General features: G+C 44.0%; 1 protein-coding gene across 1 annotated transcript; it reads left to right on the top strand.

Annotated features, from left to right (window-relative positions):
* The first annotated feature begins 7,315 nt into the window (after window positions 1–7,315).
* Window positions 7,316–22,568, top strand: Oser1 (oxidative stress responsive serine rich 1). Its single transcript, XM_032904897.1, has 3 exons — window positions 7,316–7,460; window positions 11,741–11,854; window positions 21,295–22,568. The coding sequence occupies exons 1-3, from the start codon at window positions 7,384–7,386 to the stop codon at window positions 21,977–21,979; spliced, it is 876 nt and encodes a 291-aa protein (XP_032760788.1). The 5' UTR covers window positions 7,316–7,383; the 3' UTR covers window positions 21,980–22,568.
* Window positions 22,569–23,285: the final 717 nt, after the last annotated feature.

Here is a 23,285-nt window from a genome sequence, read left to right on the forward strand (position 1 = left end):
CTTGTTTTCTCAGTACTTGCTGGCACACTGCCATCGTGAAAATAATTGAAAATAATTCATGACATTCCAAAGTCCAAGCTCTCTAACACAATCCTCTCACGTACACTGGGCTGGCCTTACCCACAACAACTGGTCTCATCTGGTCTCCTCTTGCTCCTCCCTTCGCCCAGGCAAGCCTGCCTTTTCAATCTCGAGAATCTGTCCCCTATGCACCCCCAAAGCAGGCTGGGTACACACCTACTAGGTGCTGTGCTGTGCTTCTGGCTCCGTGGCGCTCTAAGGAGTCTTTCCTTAAAGGTTTATTTATATTATGTATGTGAGTAAGTACACTGTAGCTGTCTTCAAACACACCAGAAGCGGGGTTCAGATCCAGTCGCAGATGGTTGTGAGCCACCATGTGGTTGCTGGGAATTGAACTCGGGACTTCTAGAAGTGTAGTCAGTGCTCTTAACCACTAAGCCATCTCTCCAGTCCACAAACTCACTTCTTCAAGGGCTTTTGCACAGACAGCACTGGGCAAGCAGTGATCAGTGAGGTCTGTGTGGCAAACCACACACAGCTCTCTTTGCTCTCCCAGTCTTCCCAAATGATTACAATGCCTTGCCTTCCCAACTGTGGCAACAGGAAACATTTTCAGATAATTGTGAAGATCAAAGATATTTAAATCGTCACAGTGAACTTTCAACCCTTTCCTTTGAGGGGTAATTACCAAGTACGAAGTTTGTGTATCACAAGACTTTAGGCCCTGGGGATACACCATATTTTCAGCTCTAAGATATCTCTTCCCCCTTTTATTTTTGGCATCAGATGAACTCAGGGCGTTTCCATGTTGGGCAGGTACTCCACCACTGAGCTATCTCCCCAGCTCAACATGCCATTTTAAAGATTTACCATTTATTGGAGGTGCAATTAAGAAAGAAAAGAAATGTGCACTTAATTAACAAGTAGTGATGAAGAGATCAAATCTGTCTTCAGGGTAGCTCCTGTTTATGTGAGCAACAGTAAACTTCTATAGTGAAAGGATGTTGAAAAGTGACAGGATTTTTAAGGAAAAAAATGAAACGGTGAAAAAGAGATTGGGAGTGAAGGAGACCGGTGTAGTCATGGAGACTCCCCTGGGGAAGGGAAGGGTATGAGCAGAGACCTGAATGAAAAGCTGAGCTGTGGGGAAACAATGTTCCAGTAGAGGACATAGCAAATCTGGGGAGAGAGATAAACGTCTGGCAGGTTCAAGGCCACACAAAGAGAGGGTAGCTGGAACGGAGTCCCAGACCTAGGCAGTCAACTTCAAGCTGACAGTGCTGCGTCTGGCAGTTAGATGTACATCAGGTGTTAGAATGTGGAGGTTAAGAACTGTAACAGACCAGGAGGGAAGGGTGTAGCCAGATTGTTCCTTCCTTTCCAGGCACCCCTTGGGTGTGAAGTCACTTTCTCCTAAAGTGCCTAACTTAATGGAGATGTGCTAACACAAAAAGTTGCTTTTGCTTTTTAGTACTTAATGTCATCCTAGCATAAAGGATATAAAATAAGGAAATAAGATAAATTGGGAAGTTATCAGAATGGTATTGAACATCCATCCACTAACTCTCAAGGATTGCGCTCCACACTGTAGGAATTCCTTAGTGACCTAGAGATCATCTTAGGGGATTGCAAAGATTTTTTTTTACCAAGCAATGCTTTGAAATGGTAGCTCAAAAACACATATTTGGGGCTGGAGAGATGGCTCAGTAGTTAAGAGCACGGACTACTCTTCCAGAGGTCCTGAGTTCAATTCCACACAGTGGCTCACAACCATTTGTAATGGGATCCGATGCCCTCTTCTGGTGTGTCTGAAGACAACTACAGTGTACTTGTACACATTAAATAATTCTTTAAACAACAACAACAACACATATTTGGTCTAGATGCAAGTCAGCTGGCAACATCTGAGGGAGAAATTTCTCCTTTATTACTTCTCAGGAGATGTTGAGGAGAGCAGCCCTGAATGAACAGGTTTGTAAAGACATTTTGAAATAAAAAGAATCTTTTATTTATTGTTCATATGTGTTACTAAGGTGCGTATGTGTGAGCGCAGATGTAAAGAAAGGCCACATTATGGAGTTGGTTCTCACCTTTCATCTCTACATGGGTTCTAGGAACCAAGAGGGATATGACCTTTACCAAGGAGCTATCTTCCTAACCTAACTAACTAGCTGTAAGACACAGAACAAATGAAGCTAGTTAAGTTAGTTATCTCCTGAATCCCAGCCATCCCTATCTTCTGTAGGATGTGTAAAATCACAGGAGTATTTGAAAAGACAGTATAGAGTTATTACTGTTACCAGCATCTGTTACAACTGTTATTAGCCACCAGTGAGTTATGAGAGTATTTTTTTTTTTCCATTGTGGGCTGGTTACTGTGCAGAGAGAATTTAAATGTTTTATTCAGGAACCATCACAAGCTTTATGTTTAACAACCCTATACAGAAGATCCTCAACTTATGACAGGGTCACATCCTACTCAGCAGATCACAAGTGGAAACATCCTAGTCCCAAACACACTTAATTTAAGTAAGCGACACAGGGCACTGGGAACATCAGCTTGCCCTTGTGATCCTGTGGCTGAATGGGAGTCGCGGCTTCTTCTCTGGGCCAGCACCCCAGAGCCTATCACGGGTGTAGTTTAGCTTGGAAAAATACTAAAATTCAAAATCCAAGGAATTTCCCATCGAATGGAAAAGGCTTTACATTATTATAAAGCAGGATCAGGATTAAAAAAGAAAAAACAAACCAAAACAAAAATCCAAGCCATACTCTGGAGACGGGGGTGGGGGAGGGGTGGACTGTCTGTCCAGTGAAATGTAGATTCCATTCTCCGTGGGTTGACTCTAGTTAAGCCGGACATGGCTATCCTCTCTAGCAGTCACTTCTAGAAGAGGCAAGTTTGGGTTCAGGGGAAAAACCCACTGTAGGGTTTAGTTGCCAGAACCAATTCTATTGAGAAAAGTCGTCTTTCCACACAAGGATTTGAGAAGTGGAACTCCGGAGTGGCAGGCGATGGGGAAGCGACCAAGATAGAAACGGGTCCTGACAATGGCGGTAGGGGGAGATATTTCACAGCTCACCCTTGCCAGTTCACTAAAAACTAGAGACAGGTAAACTGCTTAATACCTTCTTCTTGCAGATTTTAATATGTACATGCATTTCCCTGTTATTTCCCACCTGATGCTCCCAAACTATCCTTGAAAACAAAACAAAATGCCTTCGCTGAAAACCTTTTAATTTCCAGACAAAATAACGGGAGTCCTGAGAGGCAAACAGTTGCTTCCAGTTATCAAAACAGAAGGCACGGGAGCCTGAGACGGGTAACAACCTGAGTTTCAGGCTGGCCTAACAAATGGGATCCTGTTTTTAAAAAAGCAAAAACCGGGGTTGGGGATTTAGCTCAGCGGTAGAGCGCTTGTCTAGCGAGCGCAAGGCCCTGGGTTCGGTCCCCAGCTCCGAAAAAAAAGAAAAAAAAAAAAGCAAAAACCATAAAACCTAATTTCCATTCCAATTCCGGGCTAGCATCCACTGCCTGGGCCTCGTCCAAGTAATACCTTCTTGGCTTCTCTGCGGACCCAAAGAGACGGTCCACAGCGAGGGTGGTGGACCGAGTGCAAGCACCCTTGGTTGCATGTAGGAAACTCTGCCGAGCATTCCTGGAGGCATCGGGTGGCGCAAACGCTCCCGCAGCCCACCGAATTCCGTTGGCTTGGTGACTTCAAGAGGACAAGAAGGAGGCAGATTATGCCTCGGGAGCAGCGATGGCTCTACAGTTGCAAGACAAGCCGCCGATTCACGTGATAGTAGAGGAAGAGGAAGTAGGCACGCCCTAAAGCCTGCCGGGAGCGAACCCAAGCCAGGGGGCGGAGGGAGCGAAAAGAATAACAGGAAATGACTTAAGACGCACGTGCTTCGGAGAGGGGTTGGAGCAGGAGCTTCGAGAGGCGGGGCTGCCACCGTGCGCTTGCGCAGTTACCTCTGGCCGTGCTGCCGAGTCACCGAGGTGGGAGGAGCGTGAGCGGTGGGCGGGGCGCGAGCCCAGGTTGCGCAGGCGCAGTACGACTCTAGTGCGCGGGCCACCCTATCTGCGGGGTTTGGATCCGGGTCAGTCAGGCGCGGCGGTCGCGGAGAGACGCTCGGAGCCGTCGGGGCCGGGTTCCCGGGAGCGCCCCAGCTGCGAGGAGGTGAGCGGCCTGTCAGGACGAGGAGGACTGGGACGTCGTGTCCGCCAGGCCTCCCACCCGCGGGAGGCGGAGTCCGGCCCTCCTGTCCGGTCACCGCGTCTCCCTGCGCTGACTGCCTGGCCCGGCCTGGCCCTGGGCTGCCGCGGCCTGGAGTGCGAACCTGCGCGGCCTTCGCTTCCCGCCTTCCTGCGTTCCCGCGGTGCCCAGGTCGCGCCGGCCGCAGCTTCCCCTTTCGCTCTCCTTGCCGCCCTTTGCCCCTTCCCGCCTTTTCCCGCCCTGCGAGCCTCACTCCCCTCCGCTTGCCTCCCGCGGCTTCACTCAACGTCTTCTCTCAGAGTTTGTGGTTGGCCGGGACGGGTAGGGTAAAAGCCGAGACAGCTCCCCGCTTGGGTGGCCCCGGGTTCTCACCTTTCCCCGCCGACTCCGCTTAACCGTGATGGAAAGGAACGAACGTGTTGCTTTGCCTGTAGTCCTGTGATTTGAAGGGTTGAGTGGGTGTGCCCAGAGAGGTGTGGATATGTTTTTGTCCTGGGGACAGATTGATTTTATCGGGGCCTTTCTGGAGGGTTGCTGGACAGGGTTTGTTTATTTTTTTTCTTTTCCGGACTCTGTACTTCCGAGGGGTCTGGGGGGGCAGTTTCTTCGCTTTAACTTTGTGAGGACGCGTGCAGATCTCATTTTCGGGCTCCTCAAAATGAGGAGTTCGATTTGAAACTTAAGGAGAGCTTAGTTAAAAACTTCAAAAGTGTAAACTAGACTGTGCACGCAGTATTTGTGGAAAGAAACTGTGGTGTGATTTGAGTTAAAACCGCGCAACGTAACTTCTTACAGGCTTTTTTGCAAGTCTGAACTCTTTGGGCATTCTTTGGAAATAAGTGCAGCGAAGGGGTAGGAAGAGAATCACCTACGATGTGATGTAAATGAAGGTCACCTGTTGGATAGAGCTGTTGAGCTGATGCCTCCAGAGTGGAAAGCTAGGAACTAATGTGAGCGTAGTAAGCCTTTTGTAATTACCAGCGTGCTCTGATCTAACCCCTGAGGTTACGCTTAAGATACTCACCTTTGCTCTGGGTTAAAGTAACTGAAGCAAAACATGAGCAGTCACAATGGTGGAGTTTTGAAAACAAGTTAGGCGATACTTTATTCTCGAAGTTCTTGGTCTGCAGCCAGATTTTTATTTTGGGTTGTTGGGGTTTTTAATAATATACCTGTTAGTGTCTCAGCAAGAATGCTAAGTTCGTACTAACATCTGCCATACTATTAAGTCGGCACTGTGTAATTAGAAGTTGTGAGGTTTAGCTGGGAAGCTTCTTAGGCAGGTGTGAATCCTGGAGGGTAGGAGATGCCATCCCTACTAAACTGGGATTCCCAGGACCCCTGTAGTCAGTTCAGCCCCTGTTGTGGCATCCAAGGTAGTACGTAGTACTAGGAATCCTAGAAGTCCTTGGGAAAGGAGTGGATTTCTGCCTGTGGTGTTTACCAGTGTGCATGTGGCCTGGTGTGAATTTAAAGATTGACTGATTGCCACACAAGTCAGATTGAGAGAACTAACTATAAACCACACTATTAATTTTTTTACTTGTATTATGTGTATGAGAGTGTTTCATATGAAGGGCAGAGTGCAGCTTGAGGAGTTGTTTCCGTCTGTCACTCAGGTTCCAGGAAACAGCTCAGGTGGTCAGTCAGTATCCATGGGCCCTTACTCTTTGAGCCACAGCTCTTGCAGAACCAGCTTTCATGGAGTTGTGGTAGCAAGAAAATTTGTTTACAACCTGTGTTAGAGCTTTGTAGATGTGGAGCTCGAGACGTACTAGAACTTAGCCCTCTCTTAGTATATAGAATATTGTGTATTTATTTGAGGAAGCCTCCTCCTGTGAAGAATTAGAGACCAGTGAAACTTGCAGTTATGTGGGCGAGGTTTCCTCGAGTTTATGACCTGGTTAAATAAACCATGTATTTGGGAGAGTGGGTTTGTTGTTTTCTGATATTGAAGTGAAAACTAGCTAAGTTCTTTTGAGGCTATACATACAAATGTCAAACATTGTGACCTCTTGACCTTTGGAATATTAGAGGTCTCATAATAACATAACTCTCTTCTGAGAAATAAACTGATCTAGAATCAGTGCCTAAAGGTCTACAGAGAGGCACTGCTCTCTCTAAGTGGCTGGGGGTGGGGGGTGGGGTGGGGGGTTAAGGAGGTTAGATAGAAAGGTAAAAGTATATCCTTGGCTTAAAAATTAGTGTTTTTTGGTTTTGTTTTGTTTTTCTCCTCTCTTCCTTTTTGGGTACTGGTGTGTTTATTTGTTCAAGATTGAGTACATTGGTAATTCGAAGATTAGATTTGAGGATTTATTTGTGATGTATGTTTGAGTTGATGATCCTTTATCCCCTTCCTTTGTTTAAATGGAAAAATCAGAGTAGCAGAAACTGAGACTTTGAGTAGTCAAACTAGTTGGTTAAGAGGACAGTACATGGAGTCATATCTTAGAACACTATTTTATGAATTAATTTCCTACTCCTAACTAAAGAGTTCTGCTTTGTTCTTTACCTTCTTTTGAGTATTGGCATCATTTCTTTGTAATAGCTACAGTACCCAAAGCTTACAAACACCAAATAAAGTTTTCAGTCAGAGGGGTAGAGTATAAAGTAACCAGGGATGACTGAAGTCTTTATTCCTGTTCTAACAGCAGCAGAATACGGTTGGTTCTTCATGTATGCTGATACAGTGGTTAAGATTGCTTTGTACAAATGATGTGGTGTCATAAAATGATACTTAGAATTGTGAGGATCAGACTAGACACATACTCAGCAGCATTTTAATTAATCAGAGGGTTGCAGTTTGAGCTTCTCTTATCTCTAATGGTAAATTTGTCCATTAGGGAGCTTTCCTCCCCTCATTTAATAGTATGAAACATAGTTCTTAGATATTGTTTCCAAAATATAAGAGTTTAAAGCATTAACTGTTTGTGTGGTTTGAGTACTGTTGGTGTGTGCGTATGCATGCATGCTAAGCTCTGTAGTCTGGTTATGTAACATGCTGCTTAGAAATAGGGATGTTCCTCTCCTAACAGTAACTGTAAGGAAATATCCTCTTGGTCCCACTGACTTCCACCTTTCTTATTCCTTTTTAGTATTAACAGGAGGGAACATCAATAGGAGTACAGAAACCTTCACAATGAAATCTGAAGCCAAGGATGGAGAGGAGGAAAGCCTGCAAACTGCCTTCAAGAAATTAAGAGTGGACGCATCAGGGTAATTGAACATGTAATATGTGATTTAGGATTATTTATTTCCTGGATTTAAATAGTCTTTGTTCAAATGTTACTCTTGTCACTTTGTTCACCCTAGGGTATGTAGGGCACTGTCTTGTCTATTCTATTTCCCTAGGGTATGTAGGGTACTGTCTTGTCTATTCTATTCTGTGTAAATGTTGAAAAGCAGCAGTTCATTTTACTCTAAGGTGCAGTGCTTTGGTTTTCCTTAACTCTGAGGAGGTTCTTCTTTCCTACTTAATGTGGATTTTGTTGTTGTTGTTTGTTTATTTTGTTTTTAAAGATTTATTTGTGTTACATATATACTGTCAATCTCTTCCTGCACACCAGAAGAGGGTATTGGATCCCCTTACAGATGGTTGTGAGCCACCATGTGGTTACTGGGACTTGAACTCAGAACCTCTGGAAGAGCAGTCAGTGCTCTTAACCACTGAGCTATCTCTCCAGACCCCCTATTTTAATGTTAAATAATTAAATGTTAGATCAAGTAGTATCTCACCAGGGACTTCTCAAAATGCCTCAAGGGAATCACAGTAATTTTTATTTAAAGTGAATTGGCCTAGTGAAGGTCTATGAAGACATTCTTGATTGCACAGTTTCTTAATTGTTAGATTGAATCTGTATTCAGTAGGGATCTGTCACCAAGATCAATAAATAGTCTTAGAGCCTTTGGCCAAACTAATTGGAACATTTGCAGACCAGCTGCTGTCTTTATTATTTCACCCTTTAAAAATGTTGTGTGCAGATAGATCTCTCCTTACGCTAGTTCTTCTGGCCCTAAGCCAGATGAAATCTCGTGTTAATGAATATTTTTTTTAAACGAGTGTAAACTGAACACTGAAAGCTCAGCGTTGAGCAGTGTAGTACTAATAGTCCTAGTCACCAGTATTTCACTCCTGCCCTGAGTAGTAAGTACTTGGAACACATTTAACCCTCTCTACTCTCTTAGAAGTAAGTAAGATGACACTGCTGTCATCTTAGGCTGCACACAAAATTAGGTCACTTTCTACTGTTAGAAATTACAGTTACAGAGTGTCTTGCTCCAGAACCTGTTCTTAGCCATTCTTCCTTGTGGTCCATTGCAGACAGCATGGAAATACTTTACAAACTAAAAACCAAATAGATGCTAATAGCTGCCTTCCTATGACTTGTATGGTTTCTGGCTTATCTAGAATATTTATGCTAATAGCTCTGCTCAGTGGATGTTAAGATGCTCAGGTTTGGGGTTGGGGATTTAGCTCAGTGGTAGAGCGCAAGGCCCTGGGTTCGGTTCCCAGCTCCGGAAAAAAAGAAAAAGGAAAAAAAAGATGCTCAGGTTTGCTTCCATGGTACTTTAGACAAGTATCGTGTTCCCAGTGGTTTTCCAGCACAGTTTTTGCCATGTTAGTATTCTTTTGTTTTGGGCTTTTGAAACAAGGTCTTACAGTGTATCCCAGTCTGGCCTCCTAATCACCAGCTTCCTTGCTCAGTCTTCTGAGTGCTGGCATTATGTCCGTGCACCACCATTCCCAACTCTTTATTGTGGCTGTTACACTTTTTGTTTTTGATGGAGGTACTCTGTCCTGTGGATAGAACTGGGGATTTGGCTCGCGGTAACTAAGTGTTGTACCACTGAGCTGTATCTCCTAGCCCATGGTAAACCTTTTGAGAAAATGAAATGAAGTGCAAAAACTTAACTCTAGATTGTAGTTTTAGTATATTCTTTGTGATTTTTGCTGTATAGGTGAGTTTTAAATTTTAAAAAACTGTAGAACTAATATACATGTATATAAATCCTCTAGTATATACAGCCTATATAAGTAACTCTTTACAGGGACACTACTCCTGATGTTCTAAGAAATTGAAATGTAAGCATTATAATTTTAATCCCAGCACTCAGGAAGCAGGCAGATCTCTGTGTTATGAGACCAGTCTAGTCTACAGAGGGAGTTCCAGGACAGCTAGGGTTACATAAAAGAGACTTTGCTTCACAAAGAAAAAAGAAATTAGAATGTAAAATTAAGCTAAAAATAAAGTTAAGTTATTGATGGCACTACGAGTTATTTAGACCCTTATAATGCCTTGCAAAATATCCATGCGGTTTATGGTTGTAAATTATATATTTGGGCGCTGGAGACAGGGCTCAGTGGTGAAGAGCACATATTGCTCTTGCAAAGGATCAAAGTTCAGTTCCTAGCACCTACGTCTTTAGCTATTTGTAACTGTAGCTGCAAGGAGATCCTGTGCCTCTGGCTTCCACTGCAAGTTGTACTCAAAAGCACATGCCCATTCACAGAGAGAAGTAACAAATAACCAAACATGCCTTTTAAAGAAATGACATACTTGTAGCATGTGACATGCCTCTATTAGAATTATAGGAGGATGAGTAATTCGTGTGACTAAGCAGAATGAGACTTGGAGAGTCTATGCAGTGCATGTTCCCTTCTGTTGCCATACATCCTGCTGAGCACTAACTCATTAAGCTTTACCAGGAGTTTACATGATCCTGTTCAACAGGTTTTGATTTTCAGTGGTATTTGTCTTATCAGAACAAGCGTCTTTGTATTTGTTGTAAATCAATAAGCCTTTTAACTTGACAACAAAATAGTTCAGAAAAAAATAAAAGGATAAAAAAAGTCACAATTTACTTTAACCTCTAGGTCCTGTATATGCAATGCTGTATATGGTGTTCTTTTTATTTGTTGTTTTTCTGAGAAGTAGACATGGTCTGTCTATTTAGCCAGGCTGAGTCCAGGCTTGTGATCCTCCTCAGCCTCCTGAGTGCTGGGATTGTGGGCATAGTGTTTTAGATCATGCCGCACACTGGCATTTTCCATGGAGTTTCTTATGGTAACTGAGACATGCTCTCATGTCATTAAAAGTTCTTCATGGTGGGTTGGGGATTTAGCTCAGTGGTAGAGCGCTTGAGGCCCTGGGTTCGGTCCCCAGCTCTGGGAGAGAAAAAAAAAAAGTTCTTCATGCTTATATTTTTAGGGATGAGGTTAGCACAGGGTCTTATTAGGTAGCCCAGGCTGGCCTGCACCTTTCTATGTATGTATCCCAGGCTGGACTTCTTTAATCCTTCTGCCATTGCTTCTAGAATTACATTCAGGTACTACCATGTTTGACTGTGGGGGGAATATGGGGGAAAATGTGTGTGTGTGTGTGTGTGTGTGTGTGTGTGTGTATTGCATGTGGAGACAAGACAACATGGAATGCTATTCTATAGGTGCTATCCATCTGTTTTTTGTTTGTTTTTAAAAGACAGTGTCTCACTAACCTGGAACTTGCCAAGTAGGCTAGGCTGGCTGGCCAGTGAGCCCCTAGATCCTGTCTTCCCCCAGCCAGCTCTGATCACAAGCACACACCACTACACTCAGCTTTTTACTGTTAACTCTAGGGTTCAAACTCAGGATCTTGTGTTACGTGTATTTTGGAAGGACATATCAAAATGCTTATGTTGGTAGTCTTGATACAGATGGGTCTGGTTTGCATTTTTTTAAAAAATATTCTTCGCTCAGAATCCATGGTACTTTTGTATACTTTTAAAGTAGAGATTTAACTGAGAAAATTTCAGATTTACTAGTTGCAAAAATAGAAAAATCTTTCTAAAAGTTATAAAATACTCAAAAGTGTCATCCTTTAAATGGACTCTTAACGATGGGTTCTTAAACTTACTTCTGTCTGTGGTTTCGTAGGCGAAAGAACATCAGTGTCATTAGCATTCTCCCTGAACATAAAAGGCTTTGATCTGCCTGGATAAACAGCCTGAAAATCTATTTATAGCCCACCGCTGGTTGCAACCATCGGTTTTTAGGAATCTTTCCAGTTTGGTTTTGGAGGAAATTTTACATTAAAAGCTAAATTTTTCTATTTATTTTCTTATTTATTTATTTGTTTGTTTTTGAGATAGGATTTCTCTGTGTAACTGTTTCCCCTATCCAACTCTGTGATTATAAGCACACACCACACCATGCGTTGGCTTTTATCATAGTGTCTCTTACAGTAATCCAAACATGTATGTGGTTTCTCTGTTCCTCTGTGTTTCTCTCCTGGAACTCACTTTGTAAACCAGGGTGGCCATCAATTCAGAGAGCCACCTGCCTTTGCCTCCTGAGTGCTGGTGTGTGCCACCAGGCCCAGCTCACCAGGCCCGGCTCAAAGTGAAGTTTGGGAAGTGTAAACTACAAAGAAAATAAAGGTGGCATTCAAAGTTGTATTCGGGTTGGTGAGGGTGGAAGGTTGTCCGCAAGACCACAGTGAACGTGTTCTTGTCCTCAGGTCCATCGTATCTCTGTCTGTTGGAGAAGGCACAAGTGTCAGAGCATCAGTGAGAACAACAGTAGATGACACCAAACCGAAAACCATGTGTGCACCTAAGGACAGTTGGCATGGGTAAGAGTGCCCCCTTCCCTCTTAATCACACTTACTTATTTGGGGTATGGTAACTGCCAGGGAGTGTCTATAGAAATCAAAGGACAACTTTGAAGACTTAGTTTTCCACCATATATGTTTCAGGGATCAAACTCGGGTTGTCAGGCTTAGTTTAAGCACCTTTATTCTAAGCCATCTCTTTGGCCTGGGTACCTGCGTCCTATGGAGAAGAATGTTTTCTTTTGGGCTTTAAATGTGTGCCTACTTATTTGCATGTGTATGTGTTTGCATGCTTTTTTTTTTTTTTTAAATTTATATGCGTGTGCCTGTGCACGTTAGAGACAGTGTTGGAATCCCTGGAATGGAGTTACAAGGAAGATGTGGGCCACTTGGGTTCTCTGTAAGCGAAGAAAATGCTCTTAACTACTGAGCCATCTTAGTTCCCCACTCCTTAAAGACTTTTGTCTCGTTCATTTTTCGTTGTGAAGAGATGCCATGGCCAAGGCAGCTGATAGAAGAACGAGTTTATTTGGGGCTCACAGTTTCAGAGGTTGGAATCCATGCCCATTGTGGCAGGGAGCGTGGCAGGGTGGCAGGCAGGAATGGCGCTGGAGTGGTAGCTGAGAGCTCACTCTGGAGACACAGCTGGGAGGAAGAGAACCACTGGCTGTGCTGTGAGCTTTTGAAACCCAGAGCCCTCTTCCAGTGACACACCTCTGACAAGACCATACCTCCTAATCTTTCCAGACAGTTCCACCAACAGGGAAACATTCTCATTCAAACCACCACATTGAGTAATTTAGGATTGGGCTTTCTTTCTCAAGTGTCGAGGAAGAGAGTATGCTGTGATCCAGTCTGATTCCAGTGATTCTCTCAGACACTCCACTCTTTGGCCCAATTTGGCCATTAACTTATTAAGTAGCTCAGGCTGGCGTCAAATAGCTTCCCAATTTCTGTAATTATAAGCCCGAGCCACCAGGCCTGGCTTCACAGTTCTTAAAAATGAGTTTACTGAGACATTTTCTGTGTCCTGGCTTGTTTCTGCTAGTGCATGGCAGACAAGCACACTTACCAACTGAGCTACAGCCCCGGCCTTATTATTATTATATAGTATACTAGCTTTTGTCCTAAGGTTTGCGTGGTCTGAAATTAGTGTTAGGAGTCTCATTTCCTGCCAACTTGTGAACAGTATATTTATTTCCTGGCCTTTTAATCACTTTGCTTTTAAATTGTTGGTGGGTCACATAAGTAGCATGTGGCTTGATTCTGTTTTCTTCAGTCTATTCAGGGCTTTTTTTTTAGTTTGCTAAGTTTAGTGCATTTGATAATTGATGTATTTGCACTTTTGCCCCCCCCCCTTTTTTTTAAAGATTAATTCATTTATTATATATAAGTACACTGTAGCTGTCTTCAGATACACCAGAAGAGGGCATCAGATCTTTTTTTTTTTCTTGGTTCTTTTTTTCGGAGCTGGGGACCGAACCCAGGGCCTTCCGCTTCCTAGGCAAGCGCTGTACCACTGAGCTAAATCCCCAACCCCGGCATTGGATCTCTTTACAGATGGTTGTGAGCCACCATGTGGTTGCTGGGAATTGAACTCAGGACCTCTGGAAGAGTAGTCGGGTGCTCTTAACCGCTGAGCCATCTCTCCAGCCCCACTTTTGCCCTTTTAATTTGTTTTATAACACTTACAGCCTTTATTGAGACATGAGGCCTCACTCTATAGCCCAGGCTGGTTTAAAATTCACTGTGTAGCCCAAGCTGGCTTTGACTTCCCTGGCCAATTCTCCTTCATTTACCTGTCAGGAACTGTGCCTAGTGTTGTTAGGGTTTTTCTGTTTTCTCTCCCTTACTTACCACCCTTTTTTCTCCATCTTTTACTAAATGATTAGAAAAAAAAATTTATTTTTACCTCTACTAATTTAGAAGGTATTTATCATCTTTTAAAAAAGTAATTGGCTTTGAAGCCATAAGCTTCAAAAAGTTAAAAGATCAAAAGTTTAGATTATAACCTCTTGGAAACCCACCCCTGAGGATCGACTTCAGGCCCGAGACCAGAGGTAAGACCAACTTACCTGCTCCAAGTGATCTGCCTGATGGACTCAGGACACACAAAGGCAAAATTCCTCTGGGCCTGGACACTTCAGGTTTCTAGCTGGAGCCCAAACCTCCCTGATCCCGGCCCACAGCTCCCTGTTCCCAAACCCCATGGGAGAGAGAGCTCATCGCCTGAGACTGCAGGGCAGGAGAGACCACCAGTACTGCCCATCCTTGCCCACATTCCTGTCCCAAGAGGAAACTGTATAGAGCCTCTGGGAACAGGAAGATAGGGGCACTCAAGCTGCAGGTGCTCTGCGGTCCAGACCTCGCCTGGATCTGAAGGGACCTGGTCATACAGCTCCCTGCACCCAAATCCCGTGAGAGGGAGAACTAGACCTTCAGAGGGGCAGACGCGCCCACATTTCTGACTGTAGAGAAAAACTCCTAGCGCCATCTGGGCCCCCTGTGCACTGGGACCCTGTGCACTGGTTGCTGCCCTCACGGAGAGCTGAAACCCACTCCTGAGGAGCTACTTCAGGCCCGAGACCAGAGGTAAGACCAACTTTTCTGCTCCAAGTGACCTGCCTGGTGGACTCAGGACATAGGCCCACAGGAACAGCTGAAGACCAGTAGACAGGAATTCCAATCCAATTCTTCAGAGAGCTAGACAGAACAATTTACAAATTCATCTGGAATAACAAAGAACCCAGGATAACTAAAACTATCCTCAACAATAAAAGGACTTTGGGGGAATCACTATCCCTGAACTCAAAGCAGTATTACAGAGCAATAGTGATAAAAACTGTATGGTATTGGTACAGGCAGATAAACCAGTGGAATAGAATTGAAGACCCAGAAATGAACCCATACACCTATGATCACTTGATTTTTGACAAAGGAGCCAAAACCATCCAATGGAAAAAAAGCATTTTCAGCAAATGGTGCTGGTTCAACTGGAGGTCAGCATGTAGAAGAATGCAGATCGATCCATTCTTATCACCCTGTACAAAGTTTAAGTCCAAGTGGATCAAAGACCTCCACATCAAACCAGATACACTCAAACTAATAGAAGAAAAAGTGGGGGGAATAAAATCTTGAACACATGGGCACTGGAGAAAATTTCCTGAACAAAACACCAATGGCTTATGCTCTAAGATCAAGAATCGACAAATGGGATCTCATAAAACTGCACAGCTTCTGTAAGGCAAAAACCACTGTTGTTAGGATAAAACGGCAACCAACAGATTGGGGAAAGATCTTTACCAATCCTACAACTGATAGAGGGCTCATATCCAAAATTTACAAAGAACTCACGAAGTTAGACTGCAGGGAGACAAATAACCCTATTAAAAATGGGGTTCAGAGCTAAACAAATTATTCACAGCTGAGGAATGCCGAATGGCTGAGAGGCACCTAAAGAAATGTTCAACATCTTTAGTCATAAGGGAAATGCAAATCAAAACAACCCTGAGATTCCACCTCAACACCAGTCAGAATGGCTAAAATCAAAAACTGGCAACAGCAGATATTGGCGAGGATGTGGAGAAAGAGGAACACTCCTCCATTGTTGGTGGGACTGCAAACTGGTACAACCATTCTGGAGGTTCCTCAGAAAATTGGACATTGCACTACCTGAGGACCCAGCTATACCTCTCCTGGGCAAATACCCCAAAAATGCCCCAACATATAACAAAGACACGTGCTCCACTATGTTCATAGCAGCCTTATTTATAATAGCCAGAAGCTGGAAAGAACCCAAATGCCCTTCAACAGAGGAATGGATACAGAAAATGTGGTACATCTACACAGTGGAGTACTACTCAGTTATCAAAAACAATGACTTTATGAAATTCATAGGCAAATGGATGGAACTGGAAAATATCCTGAGTGAGGTAACTCAATCACAGAAAAACACACATGGTATGCACTCATTGATAAGTGGATATTAGCCCAAATGCTTGAATTACCCTAGATGCACAGAACACATGAAAGTCAAGAAGGATGACCAAAATGCGAATGCTTCACTTTTTTTTTTTAAAGTTATTTATTTATTTATTATGTATACATCATACAGCTTTCTGCCTGCATGTATGCAACTACAGGCTAGAAGAGGACACCAGACTTGATTATAGGTGGTTGTGAGCCACCATGTGGTTGCTGGGAATTGAACTCAGGACCTCTGGAAGAGCAGTCAGTGCTCTTAACCTCTGAGCCATCTCTCCAGCCCCTCACTTCTTCTTTAAAAGGGGAACAATACCCTTGGGAGGGAATAGGGAGGCAAAGTTTAGAACAGAGGCTGAAGGAACGCCCATTCAGAGCCTGTCCCCATGTGGCCCATACATATACAGCCACCAAACTAGATAAGAGTGGATGAAGCAAAGAAGTGCAGGCTGACAAGAACTGGATGTAGATCTCTCCTGAGAGTCATAGCCAGAATATGGCAAATACATAAGTGAATGCCAGCAGCAAACCACTGAACTGAGAACGAGACCCCCATTGAAGGATTCAGAGAAAGGTCTGAAAGAGCTGAAGGGGCTTGAGACCCCATATGAACAACAATGCCAACCAACCAGAGCTTCCAGGGACTAAGCCGCTACCCAAAGACTATACATGGACTGACCCTGGGCTCCAACCGCATAGGTAGCAATGAATCGCCTAGTAAGGGCACCAGTGGAAGGGGGAGCCCTTGGTCCTGCCAAGACTGAACCCCCAATGAACGGAATTGTTCGGAGGAGGGTGGTAATGGGGGGAGGATGGGGAGGGGAATACTCATATAGAAGGGAAGAGGGAGGGATTAGGGGGATGTTGGCCTGGAAACCGGGAAAGGTAATAACAATTGAAATATAAATAAGAAATACCCAACTTAATAAAGATGGAGGGAAAAAAAGAACAAAAAATAATTCTGAAAGAGAAAAAAAAGATTATAACCTCTTAGTACTTACTCGATTGCCTGTCTTCTATGATGTGATTACTCAGTGTGCTGATCCTGCTTTACTTTTAATCCCACAGGTCAGGTTTTATTGTTATTACTAGTGTTAATTTGTTAATATTTGCATTTTAGTTTCTTTTCCCAGAGTTCTTGTAACCCTAGATCATGCCACATACAACCTCCTTTTCTACTCCTAAATAGTTCATTTGATGAAAGTCTGTTGGTGAATAAGGCTTTACATTGCTCTGTGTAGAGTACATTTGTGTTGTAAAAATATAAAAAATAAAAAAAGTATATAGATGTCGTTTACCTCGCTAGGTCCATGCCACAGTGCCCCAAGATATCTGCTAGATATCTTGGTGGAAACACATCCCAACCTCACCGTGGCGGCCCAGTGTCTCCAGCCACCGCATACTTTCTTACACTCAAACCCTCACATAAAAGAACACACAACACAATAATCTTAGATCCAATTGATAAGATATAATTGCCCACCTAAACATACAAAGCCAGGTACCATCCATCCCTTAAGAACATTAATAACAACCTGTAAATACACAGAACTGAATCTTTATGTCAGCCTCCATTGTCCTGCCAGGGCTTCTCTCTCTCCCTCCCCTCTCCCTCTCCCCTCCCCCTCTCCCTCTCCCCTCTCCCCCTCTCCCCTCTCCCCCTCCCCTCTCCCCTCTCCCCTCTCCCTCTCCCCCCCTCCCTCTCCTCCCATTCCAGTCTCCTCCTCTTCCTTCAAACTTCTCTCCCACCCATCCTTCCTTCTCCTCCAATGACAGGCCTCCTGTCCTGTACCTGCCCCTCACCTGTATTTTACAAATCCAATGGGGAGAAAGAAGTTTCTGGTGAAGTCACATGACTAGGCTGCTGTCCTGGGGCAGTGGAATTAGCATCAAAATACTGATAACTCTGGGGAAACCACAACACTTTTGAGTGGTTTTCCTTGGGCTGTCCAAAAGCTCGGTGGTGGAGTTTGCCTAGGGTATGATAAGCCCTCCTTGTCTGTTCATTCCCCAGCACTGCAAATAGTTAGGATTGGTTACCTCTGGAATCATATAATATTGTGTCCTGTTGGTAAATACTTTGCCTCTCTTCCCAATCTAGCCACATTGAATAAATCTCAATTTCTGGTCTTTACTATTTTTGTCTATTTTAATTAGTTTCTTGAGGATTTAGAGCTTAGCTTCTTGGGCACAGATTGTAACCCCAACTTTGATGACAGTTATATTTTACTTTATCTGAGAATACTTTTATTTCATTTTTGGAAGATAGATTGGTTGTATCTGAAATCATTGTTTCTGGATTGACAGTTTTAGCTCTTGGTGAGGTTTGTTATCTTCTGACTTTATTGGGCTGCTGTTGAAAGGCCTACATCTGCCTAAAGTCTTTGTCATGATCTTCTAAATTACATCTGCTCTCATTGTCTCTTCCTAGTCCCTCTGCTACTGGGGCTTGAACCTAGGGCACTCTACAGCTAGGTTGTCCAGACCTCTCTCTATTTTCTCTTGTTTTTTTTAAGGCAGTGTTTTGCTGTGTAACATCATCCTGGAACTCACTCTGTAGACTAGGCTGGCCTCCATCAAACTCAGAGATCCGCCTGCCTCTGCCTCCCAAGTGCTGGGATTACAGGTGTGTGTCAACACCACCTAGCCTGTTTTCTATTTTTCAAAACAGATTCCAAATTTATAGCTCTTCTGTTAGACTGACTACTTTATGTGCTATTTTTTCCTTTTCTCTAGTACCTTTTAAGCCATGGGTTAGCAGACCTTTTATAGAATGGTAAATACACCCGTAACCCCAGCTCATGAGAGACTGAGAAACAATGTCCAGTTTGAGACCTGCCTTAATCCACAGTGAGGCAGTGTATCAAAAAACCAAGTGGCAGAGGGTTAGGAAGAGAGGGACAGACAGACCCACAAGGCCAAAGCCAAGGATACTGTGTAGGAGCTCACTGAGGAGAAGACTCATCACTGTTGTTGCAGTTTTTCTGGCACTTGAGTGGCTGAGGCAGTGTCAAGAGGAAGTGGTCAACCTGGTGGGGGTTCTGCTAGAGTGTGTGATAAAGGGCACCTGCTTTATTCTGTCTGACATAGACCCAGCCCCCCCAGTGTGCGCTCATCTACCTTCCAGATTCCATGGTGCTCTTTTATTTTTATTTTATAGTATCACTTGTGTGTGTGTACGTGTGTGTGTGAGTGTGTGTACCACAGATACGGAAATGTACCACAGTACACATTTGGAAGTCACAGTCCTGTGACACAACAGTCCTGTGTTCTGGGGAGTTGGTTCTCTGTGTCCACTGTAGGTTCTAGGGATAGAACTCAGACTACTAGATTTGTGAAACAATTACGAATCGAGTCATCTCCCTGTCCCTAGTTGGATTCTTGAACTAAGATGCTACCTCTCAATGCCCAGCTTGTAGGTGGTAGCTAAGTGGGCTCCAGAAGGTGGGAGAGAATGGAGAGAAGAGGAATGAAGGGTCATCCTATGCACATCTCCATAGCTCACAGTTGTAGCCCATTAAAGAGCAGGGTTCATAGACTGTGCAGAAACAAGATGGGCAAAGCACGTGCTGAGCGTGTGTAAGGCCCTTGACTTGGCCCAAGCTCCACACTCTAGCAGAGAAGCTAGGAGAGGGACAGATCTAAGTTGCCCTACAGGTTGCAGTTTGCTGACCTTTGTTATAAATAGATTTATTTCACCGTCAGTAGTTCTTAATAGCATTTTATTTAGTCTGTTTCATTTAATTCCAAATACAGTTTTTTTTTTTTTTTTGGTTCTTTTTTTTCGGAGCTGGGGACCGAACCCAGGGCCTTGTGCTTCCTAGGTAAGCGCTCTACCACTGAGCTAAATCCCCAGCCCCTCATTTAATTCCAAATACAGTTTTATTTTCCTTTCTGTGAGACAGGATCTCACGGTAACTCAGGCTGGCTTTTTTTTTTTTTTAAAGATTTATTTATTTTATGTATATGAGTATACTTCAGGACACACCAGAAGAGGACATCGGATCCCATTACAGATGGTTGTGAGCCACCATGTGGTTGCTGGGAATTGAACCTCTGGCAGTCAGTGCTCTTAACTGCTGAGCCATCTCTCCAGCCCTCAGCCTGGCCTTACAATCCCTCCATCCATTTCACTTCCTGGGGACTGGAGTTGCAAGTGTGTGCTTCCTGCCTAGTTGATTTCCCCACCCCTTCTATCTCTCTCATTACTCCCCTTTCCCCCTCTCCTCCCCTATTCAACCTCCCTTTAGACAGCTTGTTTGTTTGTTTTTAATGTAGTCCTGGCTGTTCTGTAATTTACTATGTAGCCAAGGTTGGCCTTAAATTTGTAAATTCGAAGATCTGCTTGCCTGCCTCCCAGAGTGCTGGGATTAAATGTGCATGTTACCATACCTGGTTTGCTTTTATTAAAGTTCTGTATCACGGCCTTGAAGATGGGTTAGTGGGTAAAAGGTGCTTTAATGCTGCCAAGCCTACAGCTCTGAGTTCATTTTTGGAATCTACATGGTGTAGGGAGACCCAAAAGATGTCCATCAGGTGTGCACCCTGGCACTTGCATCCACCTCCTCCCCAAATAAATACTATTTTAAAGTCTTATCTGCTGCTGCTGCTTTGTCGTCGTCTTCCTTTTCCTGTTTTCTGATTTGCTTGGCAGTTTTAAGTCTCTTTTTTTCATACAGCTTTTTATTTAAATGCTTGTCTCTATAGAGCACTTAATAATTCTCAGTTTCTAGAAACTTGAAGCACACCAAGTCCTCTGTGTTTCTGTGTTCGAGTTTGTGTGGGTCTGTGCGCTCGTGAATACATATGCACACTCACATGTGAAGGCTAGGGGTTGATGATGTTTGTCTTCCTTGGCTGCTCACCCCTCTTCTGTGTTTGTTTGTTTTTTTTCTTTTTTTTGAGGTAAGGTCTTTGACTCTGGAGCTCCTCCTACCCAGCTGGACTGGCTGGACAACAAGTCCCAAGGATCTTCCTGTTTCCCCAGCATGAAAATTACAGGTGCACCCACTGCACCCAGCTTTTTTACATAGTTGTTGGCCAGCTCTCCCTTCTGTTACTTTCACTGTTTGGTTTGTTGGCTGTTACCAGTAACAGTGGTTTGTAAGCCAGCACCCTGCTTTGTTAGTGCTGGCGCAGTGGCTTTGTAGCCTTAGCATTGGTACTGGGGCCATATTCAGGCTGATAGGACTGCAGTTTGTTCTTACTGCATCAGTTTATCTGCTTCTCCCATGCTCACAAGCCAAGAATGGAAGAAATAAGTGTTCTACACCATGTCTCCCATATGTCTGGCTTGGGTAATTGTGTTCTCTCACTTGTATCATAATTGCTAATAAGGGATGCTGAATTTTTTGAGACACAAGGTAGTTTGAAAATGGAAGCATTGATGACCTTACACCCAAAGATCTGTCTCTAGCTGTCATGTGGCCTCTCTCAGGACAGCTCTGTATCTCCATGTCTTGTGTCATTTTCTCTTTTAGGTCTACAAGGAAGTCTTCACGAGGAGCAGTGAGAATCCAGCGTCGTAGACGCTCGAAGTCTCCTGTTCTTCATCCTCCCAAGTTCATACATTGCAGTACAACAGCATCTCCCTCCAGCAGCCAGCTTAAGCAGAGAAGCCAGACTGAGCCACCGGATGGCAGCAGTGGACGGGGAATTTCAACACCCAAAGAGTTCAGCGCAGGAGAAAACTCTACTTCTCTTGATATTAACCACACAGGAGCAGCCATCGAGCCTCTGAGAAGTTCCGTTCTGAGGCTCCCATCAGAGAGTAAAACAGAAGAGCTCTCTGATGCTACCCAAGTCTCCCCAGAAAGTCTTACGGCCAACGATCTCTCTGACTTTCAATCTGTTTCCAAGCTAAGCCAGGGCAAGCCATGTGTGTGTGTAGGCAAGGCGTGCCAGTGTAAGAGGTGGCACGATATGGAAGTGTATTCCTTTTCAGGTCTGCAGAATGTCCCTCCTTTGGCCCCAGAACGAAGATCACTTGAGGACTACTCTCAGTCACTGCACACCAGAACTCTGTCTGGCTCTCCTCGATCCTGTTCCGAGCAAGCTCGTGTCTATGTGGATGATGTGACCATTGAGGACCTAGCAGGCTACATGGAGTATTACTTGTATATCCCTAAGAAAATGTCCCACATGGCAGAGATGATGTACACCTGATAACAAGAAGCTAATTCATGTGCTTTAAACCAATGAAAGGTTGTCAGAGGTTTAGTTAACGGCAGACCCGGTGGCCACTCTGTGAGAAGACATCTCTTTCTGCTCACTGTGCTTGCAATAAAAACTATTCTTGGCATCTCAGTTAATCTTCATTCTGTCAGTTTACTGAGTTCTTACGTACCTGTCAAGGCAAGCAGGTCAATGAAAATCTCTCCTAAAAATGTTCTGAGGGCTGAAGAAACCATAATGACTGGAGACTGGCAGCAGTGGGGACATGGTGAAATCCTTATAAGACAGCATATTTCAGACCTGCTTACAGTGTGGCAGCAAGAAACTCAAATGTGCTTTTGTAACCGAACTGAACACTTGTTGTGTAGATGCCAGCCCATCAGTAGTAGAGCTTTAAGACTCACCTAAACTGTCTTTGGTTTAACACGGGTTTGTCATTAAAGGTTTTTATGTTACTGTTGAGTCAGATCTAAGGTTTAGATTCAGTTTGAATAAACCAGGTGGCCTGTCCTATATTGTTTGAGGGAATCATTAACCTTACTGTCACTAAATAAACCCCTGCTGGTGCTGTTTATCCAGAGGTATTGTGTGTTGTTGTTTCTCAAGCAATGGGACTGCTAAGCACTTGGTATGTGTGAGTGTCAGTGTACTTGAGGCCAGTGTGTCGCCTCCGTCTCTGGTGTCTGTGTGTGTGATGTGTTTGTGGTGGTTAGTTGCAGTATAGGTCTTACACCACTCCCTATGCTTTAGATGTTTCCCTCGAGGATTTCATTCCTATCCTGATAAACCTCTGGGGAGTCATTGTAAAATCCCCTCCAGAGTTTGGTTAAATGACCCAAGCTCACTTTAACTGGAAGGATGATTCTTACTTTTTCCAGGTGATTTGTTTTGTTTCCCCTAGGGTAGCCCTGGCCTGGTACTCCCTCTGTAGACGAGGCTGGCCTTGAACTCAGAAATCTGCCTGCCTCTGCCTCCTGAATGCTGGCACTAAAGGCCTGTGCCACTACGCCTAACCTGCTTTTACAGTTTATATGTGCCATGTACCTTCTGTTTGACTTGCACTACGCATACCTAAAATTATGCAGATGTCCACCTATGACAGATACTAGGAAGTTTGTTTCATTCACTTTGCAGGGTAAGTCTTCACTGTTCACAAAAGTGGCTCATTGGCCTTAGAGTTGACTCAAGACTGGATTGGGTTTCTCAAAGAGAGTCCTTTTCACTTGGGAGAAAGTAGGAAACTACTAGAAAAGTCTAGAACCTAAGCTTTGGGAGATAGCTGCTAGCTTAGTATGCA

Source organism: Rattus rattus, chromosome 5 (genome assembly GCF_011064425.1).
Source record: "Rattus rattus isolate New Zealand chromosome 5, Rrattus_CSIRO_v1, whole genome shotgun sequence".
Lineage (NCBI taxonomy): Eukaryota > Metazoa > Chordata > Mammalia > Rodentia > Muridae > Rattus > Rattus rattus.

Excerpts from the sequence above, each read along its gene's own strand:
- Oser1 (XM_032904897.1), top strand. The coding sequence starts at position 7,384 with ATGAAATCTGAAGCCAAGGATGGAGAGGAGGAAAGCCTGCAAACTGCC. Across the intron at positions 7,461-11,740 it reads TTAAGAGTGGACGCATCAGG|GTCCATCGTATCTCTGTCTG; the intron begins GTAATTGAACAT and ends TCTTGTCCTCAG. Across the intron at positions 11,855-21,294 it reads CCTAAGGACAGTTGGCATGG|GTCTACAAGGAAGTCTTCAC; the intron begins GTAAGAGTGCCC and ends TTTCTCTTTTAG.